Source organism: Staurois parvus, unplaced genomic scaffold (genome assembly GCF_062004578.1).
Source record: "Staurois parvus isolate SC_StPar_1 unplaced genomic scaffold, SC_StPar_1.0 ptg000157l, whole genome shotgun sequence".
Lineage (NCBI taxonomy): Eukaryota > Metazoa > Chordata > Amphibia > Anura > Ranidae > Staurois > Staurois parvus.
In genome coordinates this window covers 8335240-8360251 of record NW_028317953.1, presented here as the reverse complement: position 1 = coordinate 8360251, position 25012 = coordinate 8335240, and the positions used below count along the sequence as shown (strand labels likewise).

Below are 25012 nucleotides of genomic sequence, written 5' to 3'. Positions count from 1 at the left end.
ATACTAAATAGTTTTATGGAGAGTGCAGCACTAGTAGAAGACACAGGCCGCTGCAGAGGTAAGTATAAAAGCTCATCCATTGCAGGAACCTTGGATTTGGACTTTTTAAAAACCTGACAAGGTCAATTTAACTTTCCCTCTGGAAAGGAACCCAGGCCAGATGGATTTACTGTGGCATGTTACAAGTCATTCCAAAAGATACTGGCTAACAAGTTCATTCAGGCCTAAAGGTCACACCTTGAAGGTTACTCTGTCCTCTGAATTATACATGGCCCAGGCAGCCATAATCACAAAGTAGGAAAAGATCCTTTACAGTGTGCAAATTTCTAGGTCATAGCTTTACTGAATGTAGACTTCCCTAAAATCCTTACCAATATATTTGTTCCTTTTTCCATCTTCAAGTGTCTTGGCCAAATATGTTTCATGTCCCCATGGTAAACTTCTGTATTAAAGGCTATCCACTTCATCTTGCCATGGGCCATCCTCAAGCTGTTTGTTTCAAAGTGTATACAAGGCCTTTGGCCAAGTAGACTGGTAATTTATCAGGTGAACTCTAACCATATAGGCTTGAGGGAGAATATGTTGCATTGGAATGTAAAATGGTCCACTGTCCACCCTTATTTTTACTTAAACTCTGGAGCCATTTATTTGCTTTATCCAAGCTTTATCCAATATTCCAAGGACTTTTCTTCCCAATAACCACAACACAGCTACTTAGCAAACGATTTCATACTTCTAATTACACAATCTGAGAGTTCCATATTAAATTTACTGAATTTCAGGATTATTTGTATTGCGTACATACATTGGTCCAGCTTTGCACAATGTAAGTGTACATTACTTCTACCTGATGGACCGCTTGGGAAGCTGGAAATCACTGTTGGTGGTTGGTGCTACTACAGTGATATCTTCGATCTTCTGGGTCCTGCTCAATTTCTACATCAGTGGCTTCTCCTCTGCACACTGACCACAAGCAAAAAGTGTGTAAGAGGGGAACCACCGCCTAAGGGGAGAGGAGAGCATTGAAATCATGATCTACCAAGCTGTATCAATGGAATTACGTAATGCAAATAATTCATGGAGTTCAGTTTTAACTGTAGCTTGAATTCAAATTTAAAACATTTAAACATACTCCTAAATCTAGTCCCGTCCATTTAGTCCTGAGATTTTTATAGCCTTATCACACAGCATGTCCCGGAATTTAGTTGTAGCACTACCATCGTAAGGGCCACTGGATTTGTTTTGGGTCCCACTAAGCTTTGCATGGCCAGGCAACACACATTTTTCCACACTTGTACTTTCATAGTCAGTAAGTCTTTGAACAGCTTCTTTTTAGTTGTTTTTATTAAGGGTTAACAACTTGGATGGGGTCTAGGGTATATGGGATGCCCAAGGAACTGTGGAACGTGAGGAAGAACTTCTTAGCAACTATGTACAAAAAAGGTGGACTAGCAAAAATAAAGCACTGTCCCTTTTTGGTGTACTTCTTCAGACCCCAGATGAATCCTCCTCTTCACCCAGCTGTGCTGAGGGTATCCCTGAGCAATTGGGTCCCAAGAGCTTGAAGTTAAGCAGTCCCAGATGAAGACTAGTTAGGTATTGCACCTGACCGCCCTCTCCCCTTTTCTGGCCCAGGGGTGTAGGAGTACTCATACTGTCTTCACCTGTGGTGGGTTGATGACTGTGTTCAGACGTTACACTGGGCTGGCTTCTTCACTGCTAACAAGTTGTCCTCCCAAGGAGACGTTGAGGCAGCAGAGCTCCTCCTGTCCAGTATCCTGCCTGTATGTAGGCTCCCCTCCCTGGGGACCCATATCAGGCTCCACACTCCAGTCTTCTGCCAATCCAACTTCCACCCGACTCTCCTCTCTCCCAGGGCTCTGTTATATTTGAGGGTTGCCTTGGTCATCATGCCGAGCTTCTTGCCAGACTAGATCTTCAGCAGACAGCCCCTCAGTCAGCTCTCAGTAACTTCAACATCCAGGTCCTCAGGTGGGCGACCTGGCCTCTCGAACAGCAAACACATGGCAGGATAGCCCAGGGGAGAAAACAGCCTCCCTTAAGCTGTGTTCCTCTCCTACTGGAAAAGACCCAGAGCTCAGTATGCTCAGCGAATATATACAGTTACCCAGCATGCCATCAGGGCCCTGCTCCCTGGGATTGGCCAGGTCTGAATAAATATTCATACTGCCATCTGCGTAACTCCACATCTATGATCCAGGAAGTTCTCACAGCTTCCTGAAAAGCAGATGGCGCTATCAGATTGGCAGTTGCTAAAAGCACTGAACAGACCTCACTAGTCAATTGCAGCCAAACTGATTACAACAAGGCAAGCAAAATTTTTTTAACAGAAGGGAATGAAGCTAAATTTACATATAAATACGCACAGCTACACGAAACACAGTGAGCCAGCACTAAATCTAACCTAATCCCAGCACCTATCTCAGGTGCTACAAAAAAAAAATTGGTAAAACCTGGTATTATTAAACAGAATTTGAAAACTCTTTGGAATGTAGAACTCTCTTAAAGCCTAACTCCAGTAAATCTGCAAATTCTTCCTTGCATTGGGGCTGCCCCTTCACTGCAAGGGTTGGCTGCTTTTTTATTCTAGTGGAGAGTAAAAACACTTTTACTTATGTAACACTAACCTCGTAGGAGTTGCTGAAGATTTGGGTCCCCCTATAGTCCTGCACAGCCAGGCAACATGCATTTTCCACAAACATGCACTCAGAGTCAGTAAACAGTCCTTGAGATTGGTTTTATGTTTTATTAAGGTGTGTTGAACTTGTATGGGATAAGGGGTGTAGGGATGCCCATGGAATTACAAATTGGGGACAAACTCCTTATACAACTATGTACAAGTCATTACACAGCAGAAACTCTTCTTGAAGGGCTCTCCAGCCACTCCTGGTGTACCTCCCCAAGCCCCAGATAATCCTCTTCTTATCCAGCTGCCTGAGGGAATCCCTGGGCAAAGGAATCCAATGCCTGCCACTTTAAATGAAACAGTACCGGGTAGGGAGCTAATCAGGTTTACCATAACTGGCCCAGGGGGTGTAGGACTACTCACTCAGTATCACTCAGTATCAGTCTTGCAAGCAGATTTAGATAGGTGGCTGCCTTCAGGCCTTCTGCTGGGCTGGCTCCTTTCCTGGCTCTACAGGTAGTCCTCACTCTGGGGGGTGGTGAGGCTAAGCGATCCTCCTTTCCAGTGACCTGCCTGTAGGTAGGCCTCTGCACACTGGGCCCCCTTCCATTCTTCCTCACATCTTCCACCCAAACTCTCCCTGCCACTGAGCAGGCTCAGTCACTTTTAAGGGCTGTCTTGACCCCATGCCAAGCCTCCTGCTTGTGGATTGGTCAGGATCCCTTAAGAGTGCAGATCAGCCCCTCCCCACCCACAACTTCTCCAAGATTCTAGAACAGGGGGAGGTATCAAGGAACTGATCTGTAGAGCCTCCTAGCCCTGACCCAAATTTGACCCAGTTGACTATTGCCCAGGCTGCTACTCAGCCTCTCTAACTGAAAAATAATCAGCTAGCTCCCCCCAGCTAACTAGGAGGGCGCTACACTTACCTGATGTTTCCCTCCCCCAGCAGAAGGTGTTTCCCTATGCTCTGGTGGTGGACTCTTAGCATCATCCTATTCAATGCAGGGCTATGGACATTTCATTGGTTTTGATGATGTCAGGACCTTAGACTACTGGAGCATAGGGGAGAGGATTCTGCAGAGACCAGTCTTGCAACGTGGAGGAACTTATGATCCAGTAAATGGAACTACTTTTATATGGCCCCTAGACCTAAATGAGCAGTTAGCCCTTTCATTGCATGCACAGCTCTACTGCAAGGGAAAATCTTCAAGTTTCCTGGAGTTCAGCTTTATCTATATATTTCTGCTATGATATTTCACTATCCCATCTTTTATCTTTCATGTTAGATAAAGTTAAGGCGGCCATAGATTTCCGATTTTCTTGCCGAATTATCGGCCGTTAAAAAAATCGGCCAATATTCGTACCGTTAGTGGGGAAAAATGTTGGCCGTTTTTCTTAATTTTAAGAGATTTTGAAAATCATCCAAGGTGGAAAATCCTGGGACGATTTGTTAGATTGGCCAAATTTTTGCGGTAATTTATGGTCAAATCGTCCGTTCTTCTGGCTGATTTGACAATAAATTGACTATGAAGAAAAAGAAGAAATAGATTTTTCAGGAGAAGAAGAAATAGAATATCAAGAAGAAGAATAGAAGAAAAGAGGAGAAGATGAAATAGATTTTGCAGAAGACGGAGAAGAAAAAAGTTGCAGCATTGTATCTATTTGTATGCATTTCGGATACAGATGTTTCTATTCAAGTACAAATAGATACAATGTTGTTTCTCTTCTTCTTCTGCATAATCTATTTCTTCTGCCAAATATAATAGCGGGTCTCTATGCACGGACACCACTATTATATTAATTGACGGCCGTAGACGGGACTAAAACCCGCCGACTTTTTTTTTTAATTAGTGGCAACGTCGGTCGTTTGAACGACCGATTTACGACTTTTAAAAAAAACAAACCGCCGATTGTCCCCACGTTTAAGGCCTGCTTTAGGTGAAGGGGTGAAGTTTGGCTTTAGTATCTTGTAGATGCTGTATTTGTGTCTGTTTGATGGATTGTCTTCAATAAACTCCTGCTATCGTCTGCATATTTCAGTGCAGTCATCCACTTTTTTTCTTCGAAGAGTCTGTGGTTGTAAGCTGGACCGGCACCTTTTCGTGTGGAATTAAAGGCTAGATTGAGGTGGACAAACCTGGAGCAGTGCAGCTACTTTATTCTTTGGATTTAGTGATAGGTTTAGGAGCGGGGTTAGCTTAAAGGTCAGAAGCTACATTAAACCATATTTAAACCTAAAACCAAAAATGGAATATATTGCAACTTACTGGTCCTAAAATGTGACCTGCTGCATTGTTTTTTCAAGCTGTTTCTTTTATTATCACCTGGTGCTTCTGCGAGAGACACATTCCCAGTTACCAAGGATAACAACACTCACCCTTCTGTTTTAGTACAACATTAACTACTTTCCAACCCGCCACAGTACTTTTACTGCGGTGGGGAAGCAACTACAGACATCATGATGTAATGGTATGTCGCTGCCTGTATCCAGGTTAGGGGCATGCACGCTCACCCCCCACCCGCCTACTCACCTGTGATTTGACACAGCGGGAGTTCATCAACAGATCACGGTCAATGACTCATGGCCAAGACCTGCTGATCGGCTGTGTCAAATCACAGACTAGAGCTCTGTGTTGGTAAACAACACAGAGCTCTATACAGAGGCAGCGATCACTTTGTTTTTTTTCCCTGCTAAGCAGGTTAAAGAAATACATTGATCTGTAGTACAAAGTAACACACAGTAAACACATTACCACTTGCTAGGCACACAATTAACCCCTTGATTACCCCTAGATGTTAACGTCTTCCCAGCCAGTATCATTAGTACAGTGACAGTATATATTTTTAGCACTGATCACTGTATTAGTGTCACTGGAGATTTCAATGTCATTTAGTCAGCTCCTACAAAGTGCCAGATTACCTGCCCCACTATTACAGTCCTGCTATAAGTCGATGATCGCTGCCATTACTAGTATATAAAAAATAAATAAATAAATAAACTTAGTATATATCCCATAGTTTGTAGACACTATAACTTTCACACAAACCAATTAATATACATTTATTGGGATTTTCTTTACCAAAATTATGTAGCAGAATACATTTTGGCCTAAATTTATGATGAAATTAGATTTTTTAAATGTTTTTATTGAATATGTTTTATAGAAGAAATTAAAAAATATATATAATTTTAACTGGCTTTTTATGTTTAGATAATAAAAAATAAAAAAACCCAGAGGTGATCAAATACCACTAAAAGAAAGCTCTATTTGTGGGAAAAAGTTATATAAAGTTAATTTGGGTACAGCATTGCATGACCACGCAATTGTCGGTAAAGTAGGGCGGTGCCGTATAGCAAAAAATGGCTTGGTCGTGAGGGGGGTAAAATCTTCTGGAACTTAAGCTGTTAAAGAGATAAACTGCAGAACCTTGCCCCTATCTTATTATCTTATCCACAACATAGAAGGGAGTGTTTTTGTAGTTTTCAGAGATAGCTAAGAACAATGTTATTGCTATGACCCAGCTCAGGTAGAGAGCTCAGGAAGTTATTGGTTCATTGGGACCCAGAAGCCAGCAGTGATCACTGTAATAGCAGTGCCTACAACAGTGACTTCCAGCTTCCAGGGGGGATCCCACATGTATGGCACACACATCCTTACATTGGGTCAAGCTGGGCCAATGTAGCTATGTAAAAACTGCCATACCTGCAATTCAGCGTTAAATATTATAAGTCATAATCAAATATTATTATACAGGATTTATATATTATTATACAGGATTTACATAGCGCTAACAGTTTGCTCAGCACTTTTATTTTATTCATAAAATTCACAAAAATTACAAATTATTGTTAAACAGGTTTTAAATATGTACACACTCACTAGCTATTATTTTAGAATAGGAATGCATAGCATAATTAAAAATATACTATTGCATAGTAACATATTTTCCCCCTAATCACAAATGTTACCTCTTCTTCCCCAGCTGGTGAAATCTGGTATCACAGCAGGACCATTCCAGTACAGCAGTGTCTATATACAGTAGAAATTACTGTAGTTATACCTGAATGGTCTGACTTCAGCCCTTCGAGGAATATAATCAACAGCCTGATGGAAATTAGTAATACAAAAAGCTAAGGCCATTTTAAAACCATCAGTTTGCAATTTTACTTTTACTTGCAAACTGTCCAGCAAAGACCAAGAAACAATAAAGCCAAAGCAGTTTTCATAAAATAATAAATTACTTTTTTTAATAAAACACAAACATAAACTAATACAACACAACTAATACTAATACTTCTGAACAGTATCAAAAACAAACTGTTTTATTTCTTTTTGATTTATTTCTCTAAATATGTGGATCACACAGCCATTTTCCAAATCTTTCCTTCTGAAGGATAAGTGCTGGCTCATTTGTGCAGTGGGTGAAGTGACTCGGGCCTCCCAGCATTGTCTGCATGGTGCTGCCATCCCAGAACAAGGCCTGTGAGTCTGGATTGGGAGGTATCACTGTGCATGTGCTGCAGCTTTCTGCTAACAAGTCTTTAATGTAAAATAGGGATGACTTACCTTAAAGGACATCATGCACATCTCAGCAGCAGCTCAGGCTCTTTGCAAGCCTAGAAGGTAAATCTTAAATGTATCAGGTCTACAGGGCAGCTGCTTCTTGGCTGCTATCGGTATCCCAAGCATCGGCTCGCTCTTCCATCAGCAGATAGTGAGAAAAGAAAAGCTCAGAGGCTGGAAGCCGCAGAGTTGTAACCAGCAGTATTGACTCGTTCACTGCCAAAGCTCTAAGGACCAAATAATAAAACCAGAATTAGAAGCATGCAAGCAATACAAGCTATCTGGCATAATCTAAAAATACCATATAAACTCATGCAAGGGAACAAACAATTGTGCAGAAATTAAACACTTAAAGGGATACTAAATTCTGTTTTAAAAGAAGAACATTCTATTCAAGTATGTATTCTTAATTCAATAAGGTATCTTCTATTGCTCTCAGCCGCTCCCAAATCTACTTGGCAGCAAAAGCTGCTTCCATAAGCTACATAGTTAGTCTGGCTGAAAAAAAAGACAAAAGTCCATCCAGTTCAACCAAAAAAAAAAGTTATAATCCTATACCCACAGTTGATCCCGAGGAAGGCAAAAAAACCCCCAGCAAAGCAGGATCCAATTTGCTCCTGCAGGGGAGAAAATTCCTTCCTGATCCCCTGAGAGGCAATCGGATATTCCCTGGATCAACTTTACCTATAAATGTTAGTAACATGGGTGGACAGACCATTCGAGCACTCTGGCATTTCCCGAGGGCTGGGGTCAGTAGGGGGCCCCATGAAATGCCTCTGGTCCCTTTTATAGGCTTTTTGGGGTGTGCTTTGAGTGTGGGCAAGGACACAGGGGCCCCATGATCCCCTATTGCCCAGGGGCCCCATGAGTTGTCAGTCCGCCCCTGGTTAGTAACCAGTTATATTCTGTGTATCCAAAAAAGAATCCAGTCCTTTTTTAAAGCAATCCACTGAGTTGGCCAGAACCAATTCTTGAGGAAGTCAATTACACATTTTCACAGCTCTTACTGTGATGAAATCTTTCCGTAAGCACAAGCACACATATCTTGTTGCAGAATATGGCTCTTTTGGCTAGGTTCACACCTAAGTGTTTTCCGCAGCATTTTGCGTTTTGCAAAAACACACTACAGTCCATTTAATATGATTTCCTATGGGACACATTCACATCTCCGCGTTTTCACCCGGTGTGTCTTTTGGAAAGGGTCAGGAACTTGTTTGAACGCAAAAAGTTGTGTGTTTGGTTCTATAGACTTCAATGAAAATGCTGCAGAAAAGAATGTATTATTATTTATTTTATTTCAGGTACTTATATAGCGCCGTCAATTTATGCAGCGCTTTACATATATATGTTGTACATTCACATCAGTCCCTAATCCTCAGGAGGTGTACAACCTAAGGTCCCTAACTCACATTCATACATACACTTACAAGGGCCAATTTAGACAGGAGCCAATTTACCTACGAGCATGTCTTTGGAGTGTGGGAGGAAACTGGAGTACCTGGAGGAAACCCACGCAGGCACAGGGAGAACATGCAAACTCCAGGCAGGTGGTGCCATGGTTGGGATTCGAACCAGTGACCCTAGTACTGCCAGGCAGAAGTGTTAACCATTTAGCCACTGTGCTGCCCATGTAGTGTGGTTTGTATGTGTTTTTGATGCATTTTGAGTTTTAAATCTGCTTAGCAATAAGAAAACAAACGCATAAAAAAAGAGGCAAAAACGCATGTGCAAAAACACAAAACACACTGCAGAAACGGATCAAACGCAAACTGCATAGGTGTTAACCGAGCCTTAGCCTGAGCCAGATGTAACTGCAGTTGCATTACACATTATATCACATATAATAGAGATTAGACACCCCTCCCCATCACACATAGCAAGCTTCCAGCTGGCTCCGGCATTGTCCCATGGGGAAGCAGGGGACGTGCCTACCGATGGTCATGCAACTTTCAAAATTGAGAAACTGTGTAGTTGGTTCAAAAGGGCTCAGGCCAGCACTGTCATGAAAGATTCTGCAGTAAGGGGAAATTATTACAGTTACCTGCTTCTGCTGTTAGTTTTATTGGTTTATACTTCCCATCAGAGACTCCTAGATTGTAAGCTCCAAGGAGCAGGGCCCTCGAACCCCTCGTGTATTGCATTGTATTGTTATTGTACTGTCTCATGTATTGTCTCCCATTGTAATGTACAGCACTGAGCAAACTATTGGCGCTATATAAATACTGTATAATAATAATAATCAGAGAAAAATTTAGCTTGCAAATAGAATCATATCTAGTCTATTGGCTTTAAAGTGGTATCTCCAAAACTACAAAATGATTTTACTGCAGCTTACCAATGCACTACTTTTCTTTTATAAGCTTTTTGTTCTTTATTTTCTTTTACAAAGAATTTTATTATAGAATAAGAAACAACAGAGAATCAGTCAAAAACATATGCAATGACCAGCAGAAATATAACATGCAAAGGATTCGATGAATAACACAGAATATGTACTGATGAGAAAACATGAAAAATAAACTGCGTACATAAGTGCCGTATAGGAAGAAAACACAATAAATTGCAGAAATGATAGACATTTAGATTTGTTCTTTATTTTCATTTGATCCTCGGTCCAGTAAAAGTGGCAGTTAGGGAGTTGAGACAAACCAATTACACTGACAGGGTGCTTACAATCACCATCTTTTCTTTATGTAAAAGATTTATCCCAAAGGGAAAAAGTTACAGTAACTGCTTAAAAATTGTGAACATTAGTTTGTTTCAGGGGTGGACTGAAAACTCATGGGGCCCCCGGGCAATAGGGGATCATGGGGCCCCTGTGTCCTTGCCTCAAAAAAGCCTATGAAAATGGTACCAGGGGCATCTCATGGGGCCCCCTACTGACCCCTGGCCCTCGGGCAGTGCCCGAGTTTCCAAATGGTCAGTCCGCCCCTGGTTTGTTTTTAATTTTTTTAGTCATGTCCATTTAACACTACCCTCTCCCCAGATTGACAGTACTGCTATTTAAAGGTGTTTCAGTTGCTCCTCCATCATAAATAGAGACACCGTAAGACAGAGAGTGTTACTGACAGGATCACCAGGTGAAAATAAAGGGGAAAAAGCCTAATAAAAGAAAACGAATGCAGCCACCACATTTAAGGGTTGATAAGCAGTAATATATTAAATTTGTTTGGGAGGTTTAATGCCACTTTAAACTTGAGCTGATGAATGGAATGATGATGATAGATAACAGTGGATGACAAATGCTTTCACTGTTGACCAAAAAACATATGGAACATGTATCAATATGAAAACCAAGAAGACATAGAAGGCTACTGCTCAAAGAGTCAGTATGAGCACCTCCTTTGAAACCAGTCATTGTACAAGACCTTTTGCCATGGTGCCATGTGGCTTGTCTTGGCATCCTATGTAATTCCTCCTATTCAGTACTGTAGGCAGTGATTAATAGTATTGTATTTGTATCCTGGTATAGGCTCATGCCACTTTTGTACTGAGTCTGAATAAATTACACATACTGTATATGAGGAAGAGAAAATAGTTTAGCTCAGGTATGCTGGTATATGATAGAGGAAGATTTTTCACACATTGCAATTAGAGCTGAATGGAAAGTTTTCATGTACTGAGATGGGTGTGAGAACATCTATCACAGGTGAATCAAGGTGAAACTGCTCTGGGTTAAGGCTAGGTTCAGACCTATACAGTTTGCATTTGATCTGTTTCTGCAGTGCTTTTTGCAGCATTTTGCGTTTTTTCTTGTTGCTAGGCAGATTAAAATGCATAAAAAATGCATCAAAAACGCACTACATTCTTTTCTGTAGTGTCTCCATTGCAGTCTTTAGAACCAAAAACGCAATATTTTGCATTTAAAAAAGTCCCTGACCTTGTTCAAAAAATGCACCAGGTGAAAACACGGATATGGGAACGTGTCCCATAGAAAATCATGTTAAATGGACCGTAGTGCGTTTCTGTAAAACGCAAAATGCTGCGGAAAATGCTGAGGCGTGACCCTAGACTTAGATAGATATTAGTGTGGATTAAAGGTTTCTGTTAAATAATAATGTTTATTTATTTTTAGGTAAACATTATTTTCTTACAATTTCAGAGATTCTGTCTTTTCTAACAACAGTTTTAAAGTGGACTTAAAAACAAAACTTTTTTGTAATATCGAATACATTGTATTTGTTTACTGGAGCCATTACTGTGCTATCTACAGTGTTACCATCACAGAAATTAGGGAACATTTCCCCAGCAAAAACACAGTCAGCAACAAAAACCCAACATGGGCTCTAAACTTCAATAGTGAAAAAAAGTGAAAAAAATTGCTGTGTCCACTTCAGGTTGACTTCTTCCCACCATCTGGTCCGTTTGCTTTATTTGTTGAAAGTTCAATTTAAATAAACCTGTCAGGGTAGACATATGGTAGTTGCCACTGATGAGCAGATATAATCAGAGGGTCTGAAGCAGGGCTTTTTTCTCAGAGAATAGGTGCAGAAACTCACCTTTCCTCACCAGTCCACAGCTCCCCTCTTCTCTCCTTTTCTGCAGTTCCCATATTCTCTCTCCCAGTCCACAGTTTTCTTCCTCTTTTTCCCAGTCCACATCTCCCTGTTTCTCTCTCCTAGTCCACAGCTCCCCTGTTTTCTGCCCCAGTCCACAGCTCCACTCTTCTCTCTCTCCCAGCCCAGAGCTCCACTCTTCTCTCCCCCAGTCCACAGCTCTCCTCTTTTCTGCCTCAGTCCACAGCTCCCTTCTTTTCTGCCCCAGTCCACAGCTCCACTCTTCTCTCCCCCAGTACACAGCTCTCCTCTTTTCTGCCTCAGTCCACAGCTCCCTTCTTTTCTGCCCCAGTCCACAGCTCCACTCTTCTCTCCCCCAGTCCACAGCTCTCCTCTTTTCTCCCCCAGTCCACAGCTCCCCTCTTCTCTGCCCAAGTCCACAGCTCCACTCTTCTCTCTCTCCCAGCCCACAGCTTCCCTATTTTCTGCTTCTGTCCACAGCTCCTCTCTTTTCTGCCCCAGTCCACAGCTCCCCTCTTTTCTGCCCCAGTCCACAGCTCCCCTCTTTTCTGCCCCAGTCCACAGCTCCCCTCTTTTCTGCCCCAGTCCATAGCTCCACTCTTCACTCTCCCAGCCCACAGCTCCACTCTTCTCTCCCCCAGTCCACAGCTTCATTCTTCTCTCTCCCAGTCCACAGCTCCCCTCTTTTCTGCCCCAGTCCACAGTTCCCCTCATCTCTCCCCCAGTCCACAGCTCCCCTCATCTCTCCCCCAGTCCACAGTTCCCCTCATCTCTCCCCCAGTCCACAGCTCTCCTCATCTCTCCCCCAGTCCACAGCTCCACTCTTCGCTCTCTCCCAGCCCACAGCTCCACTTTTCTCTTCCCCAGTCCACAGCTCCCCTCATATCTTCCCCAGTCCACAGCTCCACTCTTCTCTCTCTCCCAGGCCACAGCTCCACTTTTCTCTTCCCCAGTCCACAGCTCCCCTCCTTTCTGCCCCAGTCCACAGCTCCACTCTTCTCTCTCCCAGCCCACATCTCCACTCTTCTTTCCCCCAGTCCACAGCTTCATTCTTCTCTCCCCAGTCCACAGCTCCCCACTTCTCTCCCCCAGTCCACAGCTCCCCACTTCTCTCCCTCAGTCCACAGCTCCCCTCTTCTCTCCCACAGTCGACAGCAACCCTCTTCTCTCTCCCAGTCCAAAGCTCCCCTCTTCCCTCCACCAGTCCACAGCTCCCTTTCTTCTCTCTCCCAGTCCACTGCTCCCTTCCTCTCATTCCTTGTCCACAGTTCCACTCTTCTCTCCCCCAGTTCACAGCTCCTCTCTTCTCTCCTCCAATCCACAGCTCCCCTCTTCACTCTCCCTGTCCAAAGCTCCCATCTTCTTTCCCTCAGTTTACAACTCCCCTCTTCTCTCTCCCAGTCCACTCTCTCTCTATGCACAGTATACCTCAGTAGACCCCCACAACTCATCTTTGTACCCTCTGTTAACAATTTACCTGTGGACCCCCAGTCCTCAATTTACATCCTCAGTCCACAACTAATCTTTGCACCCCAACTACAGCTTATGTCTGTCCCCCTTCCATATTTCACTTCTGCACCCCCATCTATAGCTTACCTCAATCCACAACCCCCCACCTTCCCCTTCACAGCCATCACCTATTCACCAATCCCCCCCTTTCTCACAGCCATCACCTAGTCACAAATTCCCCCACTCCTCAGCTGTCACCGCTGCACACCACACACTACAAATCCACCCCCCCTTCCCTTCACAGGGTGATAATTGTCTATAAAGGAGCTACTAATTAGTGGTTTAGGGAAGCCTGCCAATTGTGAAGGTTAAGCAGGATTAGTCAGTTCTTGGCTTGGTGATATGGTGTGCAGCATGAATATTGGTAAAGAAAAAAAAAAATATATATATATATATATAAAAAATATAAAAATACTATATTGGGAAACCCCTCCAAATTATTGGATTCAGGTGCTCCAATCACCTCCATGGCTACAGGTGTATAAAATTAAGTACCTAGGCATGCAGACTGCTTCTACAAACATTTTTGAAAGAATGGGTCACTCTCAGAAGCTCAGTGAATTCAAGTGTGGTACCGTAATAGGTTGCCACTTGTGCAATAAGTCCATCCGTTAAATTTCCTTGCTACCAAATATTCCACAGTCAACTGTTAGTGGTATTATAACAAAGTGGAAGCAACTGGGAACAACAGCAACTCAGCCACGAAGTGGTAGGCCATGTAAAACGACACAGCGGGGTCAGCGCATGCTGAAGCAAACAGTGCGCATAAGTCACCAACTGTCTGCAGAGTCAATAGCTAAAGACCTCCAAACTTTGTGTGGCCTTCAGATTAGCACAACAGTGCATAGAGAGCTTCATGGAATGGGTTTCCATGGCCTAGCAGCTGCGTCCAAGCCTTACATCCCCAAGTGCAATGCAAAGTGTCGGATGCAGTGGTGTAATCCACACCGCCACTGGACTCTAGAGCAGTGGAGACGTGTTCTCTGGAGTGAAGAATCATGCTTCTCTGTCTGGCAATCCGATGGATGTGTCTGGATTTGGTGGTTGCCAGGGGAACAGTACATGCCTGACTGCATTGTGCCAAGCATAAGGTTTGGTGGAGGGGGGATTATGGTGTGAAGTTTTTTTAGGGGTAAGGCTTGGCCCCTTAGTTCCAGTGAAGGAAACTCCTAAGGCGTCAGTATACCAAGACATTTTGGACAATTTCATGCTCCCAAATTTGTGGGAATAGTTTGGGGATGGCCCCTTCCTGTTCCAACATGACTGCGCACCAGTGCACAAAGCAAGGTTCATAAAGACATGGATAAGCGAGTTTGGGGTGGAGAAATTTGTCTGGCCTGTACAGAGGCCTGACCTCAACCCGACAAAACACCTCACAAGCCAGGCCTTCTTATCTGACATCGGTGCCTGAACTCAGAAATACACTTCTTGAAGAATGATCAAACATTCCCATAGACACACTCCTAAGCCTTGTGGACAGCCCTCCCAGAGGAGTTGAAGCTGTAATAGCTGCAAAGGGTGGGCCAACTCAATATCGAACCCTGTGGTCTAAGACTGGGATGCCATTAAAGTTCATGTGCGTGTAAAGGCAGGGCTTCCAATACTTTTGCCAATATGGTGTGTATATATCTCCATCCATCCATATCCCACCTGATGCAATAGCTGTGCGTATCTGGTTCCTGAATAGTCATTCTGTTTAGCTCACAAGTCTTCCATGCCATTTTGTCAGAAGAGAGAAATGGCCACAGTGACCTTTTCCTCTCTCCCTCCCTCCTCCTTTCAGCTCATACAATCCACAAAATTTTAGCTGCTGCCAGACACCCCTTTCAGTATGATAATAGGACTAGCTGGATCCAACCCCCAATACACATTGCAGGGCCCATAAAAGGGTCTTCAGTGACTAGAAAATTAACAGATATTGGGTCATAAATACCTTAGTTGGAAGTCAGAAATATGAATATTTACAGAAATCTGTATTTGAGACTTGGTCATAAACATAGTGACATCCCAACAACCACCCCTTAAACCGGAGGATTGGTCAGATGGTCTCTGTCAATGCCAGGACATTTTGTGAGCTCTTGTTTTAACATCAAATCAAGGAACATCAAACCAAGGAACATCAAACCAAGGAACAGCTAACCGTACTTGAGAGAGCCACTGTACTGTTTTTGCTTGGTCAATTGGACTCTGCTAAAAACAAGGACTTTGCAAGTATTTACCTGTTTTACCTCTTTGTCTTGCTATCGCTTGTTCCCTTTGTTTCAGTGCAACACCCTTTCTGTAAATATTTTATTTGCACCATTTTGACCTTTTCCATTAATAAACCTCATTTTGAAAAGTGTTGAAATTGTCTCTAAGGTTTTTAATGCAAACTAAAAAAATCCCTGTCTCTTAAGTGCTACTGCAGTAAAAAAAAACATAAAAACATTTTTTATTTCTCTGTTCTCCCCCTTCCCTCTTCTTCTTCTTCAGAGGTAGAGACAAAGGTCTCTACCTCTGAAGAAGTGCGTGCGCACAAAACGCGTCAGGTGGAGCCTAGGACGTTGTGACGTCACACTGCCGGTGCCACGTGGAGGTCCGGTGGCCATCTTGGATGCTGGAGGGTCAGTCACTTGCACCTTTCTGTGCTGCTGCACTTTACATGCTGATTTTACCCATTTAATATTTGTTTTGGCTACCTAATAAATGAGTACTTTAATTACTACACTATGGATACTTTCCTTGGTCTCCCTTGAGGAGCTTTAATATTTCTAGAGCCCTGCTGCAATCCATCCACCAGACCTAGAGAGGGGATTACCTGTAATCCAGGAACCTTCACCCGCTCATCCCTTAAAGGGGACCTCTGGCACATCGGATCCAGTTCCATCTTATGAGGGCAGTACTTCACCATAAGTTCCAGTCCAGTCCTTGTCTAGAGAAGAGGGATCTTCATGAGATTTATATACATCGCGTATTTCAAATATGCTTCTGGTTAGTACGCATTTGTATCATATGCACGGGGAGCACCATCACAGGACTGGAATTTTATGTGTTTTCACCACCTACTTTATTTGTCACTGACTGATACTCACCATTATTTACTGCATTACCTATCAGTCATCTTTAATTGACTATCAGTGCTGCATATTATTGTTTACAGTGTATATACCCTGTTTGTGTCAATATTTATAATATAAGTATCAATGTGCATTTACAAGAGCACGAGGATGGCTTTGCGTTGATGAAAAACATCTGCTTCAGAGTTTTTTGGACTACTGACTGCATCGCTGTTGGTAATGCAAGTCAATAAGAAAACAGAATATACACCCAAAAAACTCCCACTATGCACTTCTTTCTTGTTATATTTACAGATTACATACAATTGCAGCATCACCTACCACTATTAAAAGTCTTTCTCAGTTTGCTACTTCTGCAGTCATATTGATCATAACAAACCTTTCTTGCATCTTACTATCAGGTACAGGAAGCTTCTTTTTAGAATTTGGATATTCTTACACATTGATAGTGAAATTATTCCATTAAAAAGACATTCCAGATCCCATAACAGGAAAGAGCTGACTGAGATAAATGAAAGCTGCCTGGCAAAAGGTGGGTTCATCCTGTCTCCGGATCTGCACTGCGGCCAAGCCAGCTCAGAGAATGTGGGCTGAGGCATGTTATCTCCTATTTTTCTTTGGCTAAAATAAACCGGCCTTGTTACATGAATCAGCCACTGCACTGATGGAAATCTTTCATTGCCTTTCTCATCTGCATCCTCCTCGTCTAGCTAGAAAAAGGATTTTTCGTTTAAAGCAAACTTCATTTTATTGTTATTGAAAAAACTGAAATAATATGTTATCAAATTTTATTGTATCCATTAAAACACAGAAATCTTGTTAAAAAAATACTTAATTTAATTTGATGCTTTGCTTTCAGAAAATTGAAAATATATTCAGTTTATTGGACTTTTAAATCACACCTGACATATTGCTGAGTTGCATATTTAACACATGCCTCAATGGGTTTTGCTGCTGTCCCTGCATGAATAGGCAATGTATGTCATAGCACATCTTTAAAAATAAATCTCCACCTTTTACCCTTTTCCCCACCAGCCACCTGAATCCAACTTACAACCAAATCCTATTGAAGCCACCGTCCCCCATTTTAAAAAAAAAAAACCTATACATTTTTTTTTAAATCCCCCATTTTTCTAAAAAAAAAAAACCTATACATATTTTTTTTAAACCCCCCATTTTTATAAAACAAAACCTATACATATTTTTTTTAAAATCCCCAATTTTTATAAAAAAAACCTATACATATATTTTTTTTAATCCCCCATTTTTATAAAAAAAAAAACCTATACATATTTTTTTTTCAAATCTTCTTACCAGTTTGGTGACCCCACCAGCTTACTCTGGCTGAAGCTGGGCTTAAAGTGTCTGTAAACTCAACATTTCATATCCCTGATATATATACTGTATCTCTTTGTACTGCTTCCTTTGTGTGAAATCCCTGGTGTTCCTGGCAGTCCCCCTGCTTTCCTACTAAAAACTGACCACACTAGGCATGAAAGCACACCATGGGAACTCAGTTTGCTCTCCTCCAATGATCAGACTTCTGTTCACACCCCCACCCCCCACACAGCCATTCACTGGGAAGTTTAGTGGGCTGCTGTCTCTCCTCCCTCTGCTCTTTGTCCTCAGCTGCATAAGGAGCTTAGAGAGTATGTGATCACTTATAAAACAGGGAAAAAAGGTATTTATAATGTTCTTTATATCTGTACACAAATGTTTTGCCTTCTATTTCTATTTTAAATGGAATAGGTTGTTTAACAAGGTGAGAGTCTACATATGCTTTAAGTCCTAGCGTACCATGAGCCCAGCCTGTGTAAAACAACAGTTGGGGCTCACAGGAAATGGGCAGAATGATGCCAATGTTGGGCAGTGGACAGACTTGGTCCACTGTTGTTTTTGATAGCAAATCTGCGCTAAGGCACCCTTCACACTTTGTGTAGAGAGAAGCTTGCACTCCCACTCGTGATTCTGTGTGGGTGATTTTCCTGCAATTCTACATGTCGCTTGCATTTGTCGCATCAAAGCAGCTCAAGCATCAATTTTGGCCCTCAGCCAGGAGCTTTTTTTTTACACGTGTTTTGCTCAACAATTGTGGAAAAATAGTACCATGTTTTGGGTGCAATTAGGATTAATGGCACCCAAATGCTCATGCTATGTTTTGCTGTGATGTTAGGCTGATATAGAATACCGGGAAGAATCACATGATTCTGTCCATGTTTCAAATTGCCCAAGTGTGAACGGGGCCTAAAAAATGCCAGGCAGTCTTCATTGGAGTGTATGCTGTATATGTAGATGGTATCTGGCTGCACAACGGCTGGAGTAGATAAGCAGAAGATTAACAGTGATGAGACGCAACAAAGTATAAAAAAAGGTGACATTATTATTATTTTTTTTTTTTAGCAATGTTAATTAAACATGATAGACAGTGCTTCATGCCAGCAATTCAGAGTTTACATGCACTGGTATAGAATGACAAACCTGCTAAAATTAGAGTCACTATATTTACCTTTTCAGTGGCTTATTTGTTAAAACACTGTCTCTTCAATGCTTGTTGGCTGCTACAGGTATTTGACAGGTCACATGCGTTGAATACCTGTTTTCCTCATCACATGCTGTGGTTCCTCTCACTGGCTCATAGTTCTGTAGTGCTGTAAGGACTGGCTGGAAAAATGACAGCATGCGGTGGGGAGCGCATATTGCACACACCCCGAACTGCCAAATATATGCAGTAACTGTAATATGTTATAACTAAAGCTGGGACCGGACAAATTTGATGCCTGTATGGGCATAGTGATTGTATAAAGTTGATCTATCAATCGCCTTTTGTACACCCGCCCTGTCAGATTTTCCCTGTGCAATCAGCGCTGCAGGATATAGCTGGCAGATCTGATCAGTGTATTCTGATAGCATGAAAGTTTCCCTGCTATCAGAATATAATAGTTCAGTGGGGAGGAATCCCCCATCCACATTGAGCGTGTGGATGGGAGAAACTAGTCTTTTTTTGTTTGATCAACCAGATGGTTGAACGAAAAATACTGTATCATCTATGATCTGCTTAAGAAATGTATTGGGTAGACTTAGTTTATCCCATTCAAGTTAACAATTTGCAAAGCAAACTGCATATCTTTTGTTTTTAAACAGAACTTTTTTTTTTCCTTTTCACAATTGTAGTTATTTTGTCAGTAAATGACCTAACATTTGTAGTATTTATGGTGCAAGAAATGTATTTTAATGGGGCTGAGGAGCCGAGTTAATGATACAACTGGAAAGTGGTACTAATTATGTCAGGTTAAGTTTCTTTATGCATCAGTATACAGATTTCCCAGGCTTGAGGGCCTCCAGTGTCATAGTTTTGGCCATCCTGATTAACAGCAGGCGCTGTTAACTTGGATGTGGTCCTGATGACTGTTTACATGTCACAGGCCTGTGAGATGCAAATATCCCCTTTTATGACTGTAAGTTTTTGAATGTCAGAGCTGCATGAGAATACGGATTTTTACAAGATGACTGATATTTGGAATATTGATTTTTTTTTTTAAGGCCTCTTTCCTAGAAGCTGTCCTCTGGCAGCAGTGTTTTTCCAGAAAAAGCGCCGACGCTTGTAAAAGTATCTAATGCTTTTACAAGCACTTAGGCGCATTTACAATTGTCAAGCACTTGGGCGTTAATTCATTTCATTGGCCAGAATGATAATTTATTCTAGCCATTGAGATGAATTAAAGCTCAGGCGCTAAATGCAACTAGCGTTTAGATGCATTTAGTCATGTTTAGGCACGTTTAACCATGTTTAGCTGAAGCAAGCATTTTTTTCTGCCAAAACACTGCTGTTCCTGAACACGCTGGCCCTGGGATTTCTTTCCTGGTGGTTAACGCTACTGCTACTTAAAGCTCCTAAAAGTCTCTGTGTGTATGGACACATAGGATAACATGGAGGGCCATTTAGAAGCAGTAAAAAAAAATGCCTGACACCCCTAAAAGTGGCTTCAAAAACTCTGTGTGCATGAGGCCTTACAATTAACCTAGACAGGTTGTTATTTTCTCCTTAGGTACACTTGGGGAAATTTTCTAAAACTGAAGATTCTTGGCAGTAAGATGGGCACTTTCATGTGTATTACAAAAAAACATTAGATTGTTATGGGGTTGATTTTACTAAAATTGGAGAGTGCAAAATATTTGCAGAGAAACCAATCAGCTTCCAGGTTTTATTGTCAAAGCTTAATTGAACAAGCTGAAGTTAGAAGCTGATTGGCTACCATGCACAACTGCACCAAATTCTGAGTGCACCAGTTTTAGAAAATCGCCCCTCACTATATCATTAGCCAGGACCTTAGGTTGCAGAGCAAAACCAAATTCATTAAAAGCCAATTGCAACCCTAAAAAACACCTTGTACTCGCCTTTTCTATTAACTTAGATCCATTTTGATGAATGGCAAAATTTTGCTGAAGCTGAAAAATTCCAATTTTGCTTATCCATAGCAAAGATCACCATAACTGATGTTAGTATCTGGCCTGCTGACCAAGGAGAAAAGCTACAAAATTATGAAGAAACAAAGTACTTCTATAAAAAAACTGCAATAATACATTAGCAGGAAAAACACCTTGGCAAGGCAGGAAATTATAGTAAATCTCTCTAAACGGAACAAAGGCAACAATAAAATAGTTTTATTAGTAGAGTGGAGAGGGATTAGAATATTTTAGATCTCTGTATGTGCTTACTGTCCCACTGGCACTTGTTTCCATCATTTATGTCATTTCTCTCTTGTTGCTGAGAGGACTGCCAGTAACTATCCTTAGAGACAGAGGGAAGTTTGTGGCTCACATACTGTATGTGAAGGATGGTGCCATTGCTAATCCCTAAAGATGTGAATTCAACTACCCAGAAATTATTTAAGATTTATTCTAATATACTGATATACATTCAGACAATCCTAAAATGATAAATTCAGAAGATGCTAATTAAAGAATTTACTTGGCATGTACTAGGAAAAAGAGAATGTACTTCTTTCTCCTCAGAGTGTGTGCACCCTGAGGACCTCACTGGTCCCTGTGTATTGTGGAACAGTTACCTACGTTAGCCTCCTCTCATCCTCTTGGGGAAGCTGAACATTTCTGAGAAATGCATTAAGGAATTAAGATTGCGTTGTCCAGTACATCTAAAAGAAGCAATTTTGTGAACATAGAAAGTTAAGGCATATAATAACTTATCTATATATTAGAATATGATGTATACACAATATATACAGGACTAGGACAAACACACACACACGCCATATATATATATATTTATATATAATAATACAATATTGCCAAAAGTATTGGGTCACCCCTCCAAATCATTGGATTCAGGTGTTCCAATCACCTCCATGGACACAGGTGTATAAAATCAAGCCACCTAGGCATGCAGACTGCTTCTACAAACATTTGTGAAAGAATGGGTCGCTCTCAGGAGCTCAGTGAATCCAAGCGTGGTACCGTGATAGGTTGCCACCTGTGCAATTAGTCCATCCATGACATTTTCTTGCTACTAAATGTTCTACGGTCAACTGTTAGTGGTATTATAACAAAATGGAAGCAACTGGGAACAACAGCAACTCAGCATCGAAGTGGTAGGCCACGTAAAATGACACAGCGGGGTCAGCGCATGCTGAAGCGCACAGTGCTCAGAAGCTACCAACTGTCTGCAGAGCCAATAAATAAAGACCTCCAAACTTCGTGTGGCCTTCAGATTAGCACAACAGCAGTGCGTAGAGACATTCATGGAATGGGTTTCTATGGCCAAGCAGCAGCATCCAACTTACATCACCAACTGCAATGCAAAGTGTTGGATGCAGTGGCGCAAAGGACCCTGCCACTGGACTCTAGAGCAGTGGAGATGTGTTCTCTGGAGCTACCAATCATTCTTCTCTGGCAATCCAATGGATGTGTCTGGCTTTGGCGGTGGCCAGGAGAACGGTACCTGCCTGATTGTATTGTGCCAAGTTTAAAGTTTGGTGGCCGCTGGGGATCTTGGGGGAGAAGTGACACAGGCACCTATCCTGGAGTGATCCTGCCACCATCTGGAGGAGCTGCTGCTGGACAGGTAAGTGCTTGGAGGACTGGTACTTCCCCACTCCTGTCTCACTGTCCCCCCGATACACTGCCCCCCACCTGTTCCACTTCCCCCCTCCTGTCCCCCACATTGTCCCACTACCCCCCATCTGTCCACACTGCCCCCCACCTGTCCCTCTGTGCTCCTCCTGTCCAGCTGCCCCGATCCTGTCCCATGCCCCCTGTCACGCTGCCCCCCACCTATCCCTCTGCGCTCCTCCTGTCCCACTGCCCCTCACCTGTCCCTCTGCGCTACTTCTGTCCCGCTGCACCTCACCTGTCCCACTGCGCTACTCCTGTTCCGCTGCCCTGATCCTGTCCCATGCCCCCTTGTCATGCTGCCCCCTACCTGTCCCTCTGCGCTCCTCCTGTCCCACTGCCCCTCACTTGTCCCACTGCGCTCCTCCTGTCCCACTGCCCCTCACTGCCGCGCCTGTCCACGAGCCACCCTACCCGCGCCACCATTGGCGGGTACAGATGTCGATCACTGGGTCCCGGATGGAGATTCCCCACTGGCACCCAGGGATCGCAAAGAAACTGTGACAGGGAGAGACCTGTGTGTAAACAACTCTCTGCTGCCAGCAGTAACATGCTGCGGTGTATTTCTCTGTACAGCAGAGAAATACACAGCAGCATGTTTCCCTACTAAAACATACTCAGCACACACAGTAAAACAGCACACAGTTTACCCTTTGAACGCCCCAGATGTTAACCCCTTCCTGCCCAGTGTCATTAGTACAGTGTCAGTGCTTTTTATTAGCACTGATCACTGTATTAGTGTTATTGGGATGTCGGTGGCAGTTAGCCAGTTTCCCCCAGTGTCAGAATGCCCGCATGAGAATCTCGGATTCCAGTACGATTGCGATTTCCAGTGCGGGCGGCGTGCCATTAGAATTAATGGCACCCGCCCGTGGGTGCGCATTCCTCTATGCGGGTGGTGCGGCTGCACGGATTTTTGTGCGGATCCGCAGCGGCACTACCCACACAGATGTGAACCAGGGGTCAGAGCCAGGGGGAGATGAAGTCCAGGTGGAAGAGTGAGACATTGTACATGACAGCACATAGCCCACAATGCACGCAACAAGAAAAGAAAACAAGAAAATGTCTCTCTCTCTATAGAAAATGTATAGGATTTAGGGAAGTATGTCATAAAATCCAGCAGCTACAGCCTGATCTTTTAATAATACGAACTTTCCTCCCTCCACCAGGATGGGACTTTATTGACCTTAGTGACTTAAAGTGGTATTAAACCCAGAAACAAAAATGTAATATATTGCACCTTACCGATCCTTAAAGTGGAACTTTAGGCTGGAAAATGAAAATGTGTGGACAAGTAGGATTTGTATTACAGAATAGACATGTTTTGTCTTTTCTGCTATAAAGCTACTTACCTGCCTGTCTGCCCATGTACAGTAAGCTGTGCAAGTGCAGCTCACTCACAAATTCAGTAATGTTGTAGCTGACACAGCTCCTGCACATGCACGGGAGTGATGTCATCTCGGCCTGGCCCATGACAGCGGTCGGCGATCAAGAGCCAGAAGCCGGCCATTCAAAGATGTCAGCGCCACAGTTCGGCACATCACTGGTTACAAGGTGAGTATATTTCTGCTTTTAGTATGGTGGTTGCATTAGTTTTCTTTCTTTAAGGCTTTTTTTCCTTTATTTCTCCTGGTGATCTGGCCAGCAACACACTTCCTGTTAGGCTAGGTTCACACCTATACAGTTTGTGTTTGACCAGTTTATGCGTTGCGTTTTGCGTTTTTGCACCTGTGTTTTTTATGCTTTTTTTGCTGCGTTTTTGATGGTTTTCCTTTTTTTTTTATTTAATTTTTTTTTCATGTTGCTAGGCAGATTTTAAACACAAAACACATTAAAAACACACAAAAACATCTGCGTTTTCATTGAAGTCTAAAGAACCAAAAACGCAACTTTTTGCATTAAAAAAAGTATCTGAACCTTTTCCAAAAAACGCACTTCACATGCCAAAATGTGTTTGGCTACAAACACGCCAAAATGCGTGGTAAAAAAACACGCCCCTCTTCATTCCAAAAAGGATTTTGGAGCTTCTTTGGGGCATTTGTTACATGTTGTTGCAAGTGAATGGGCTGTCCTATATCAGCAGAAATGCTCCAAATCGCACAAGAGAAAAAGAAAGTGAGTGGGAATGTGGGTTCCTGCTATGCTCAGGTTTGAACCCTGCCTTGACAATCAATCCCTCCATTTTCAGGAGTATTTTTGTTTTTGAATTCCATTTCTCTATGTTGGTACATTGTTATGATTTCTGTCATTTTGTTATGATTTTGATGGTTTGCATCTCTGACAGCTTTTCTCTGGTGACAGGTTCTCTTTCACCCTTTCACTTGCAGACAGGCAGACTGCTACCCGATTGCTTCCACAGCCCCAGGACGCACGCTCTCAGCACATATGTATTTTCAAATGGTACCCAAATATGCGACCGCTCGGCGTCAAGGCCCAGACACTGAGAGGCCATATATTTGTGTGTGCTCGGCATCTAGGGGTTAAGGTTTGACATTTTGGGCATCTATTTACTCGACACAACCTCATCTTTTTATATTTTACCAAAACTTTTAGTAATTTATTGCGTTTGTTTGCCCTAAAATTCACTTT

The 25012-nt window shown here is 42.5% G+C and overlaps 1 protein-coding gene across 1 annotated transcript in view; it reads right to left on the bottom strand.

Annotated features, from left to right (window-relative positions):
• ANKRD29 (ankyrin repeat domain 29) overlaps nucleotides 1-16385 on the bottom strand; it is a 95643-nt gene extending 79258 nt beyond the window's left edge. Inside the window, exons 1-2 of the mRNA XM_089675735.1 lie at nucleotides 16039-16385; nucleotides 7219-7442 (exon numbers count right to left, since the gene is read on the bottom strand). Of these exons, the coding sequence (XP_089531861.1) occupies nucleotides 7219-7239 (21 nt within the window). The 5' untranslated portion in view covers nucleotides 7240-7442; nucleotides 16039-16385. The remainder of the gene's footprint in view (nucleotides 1-7218; nucleotides 7443-16038) is intronic.
• Nucleotides 16386-25012: the final 8627 nt, after the last annotated feature.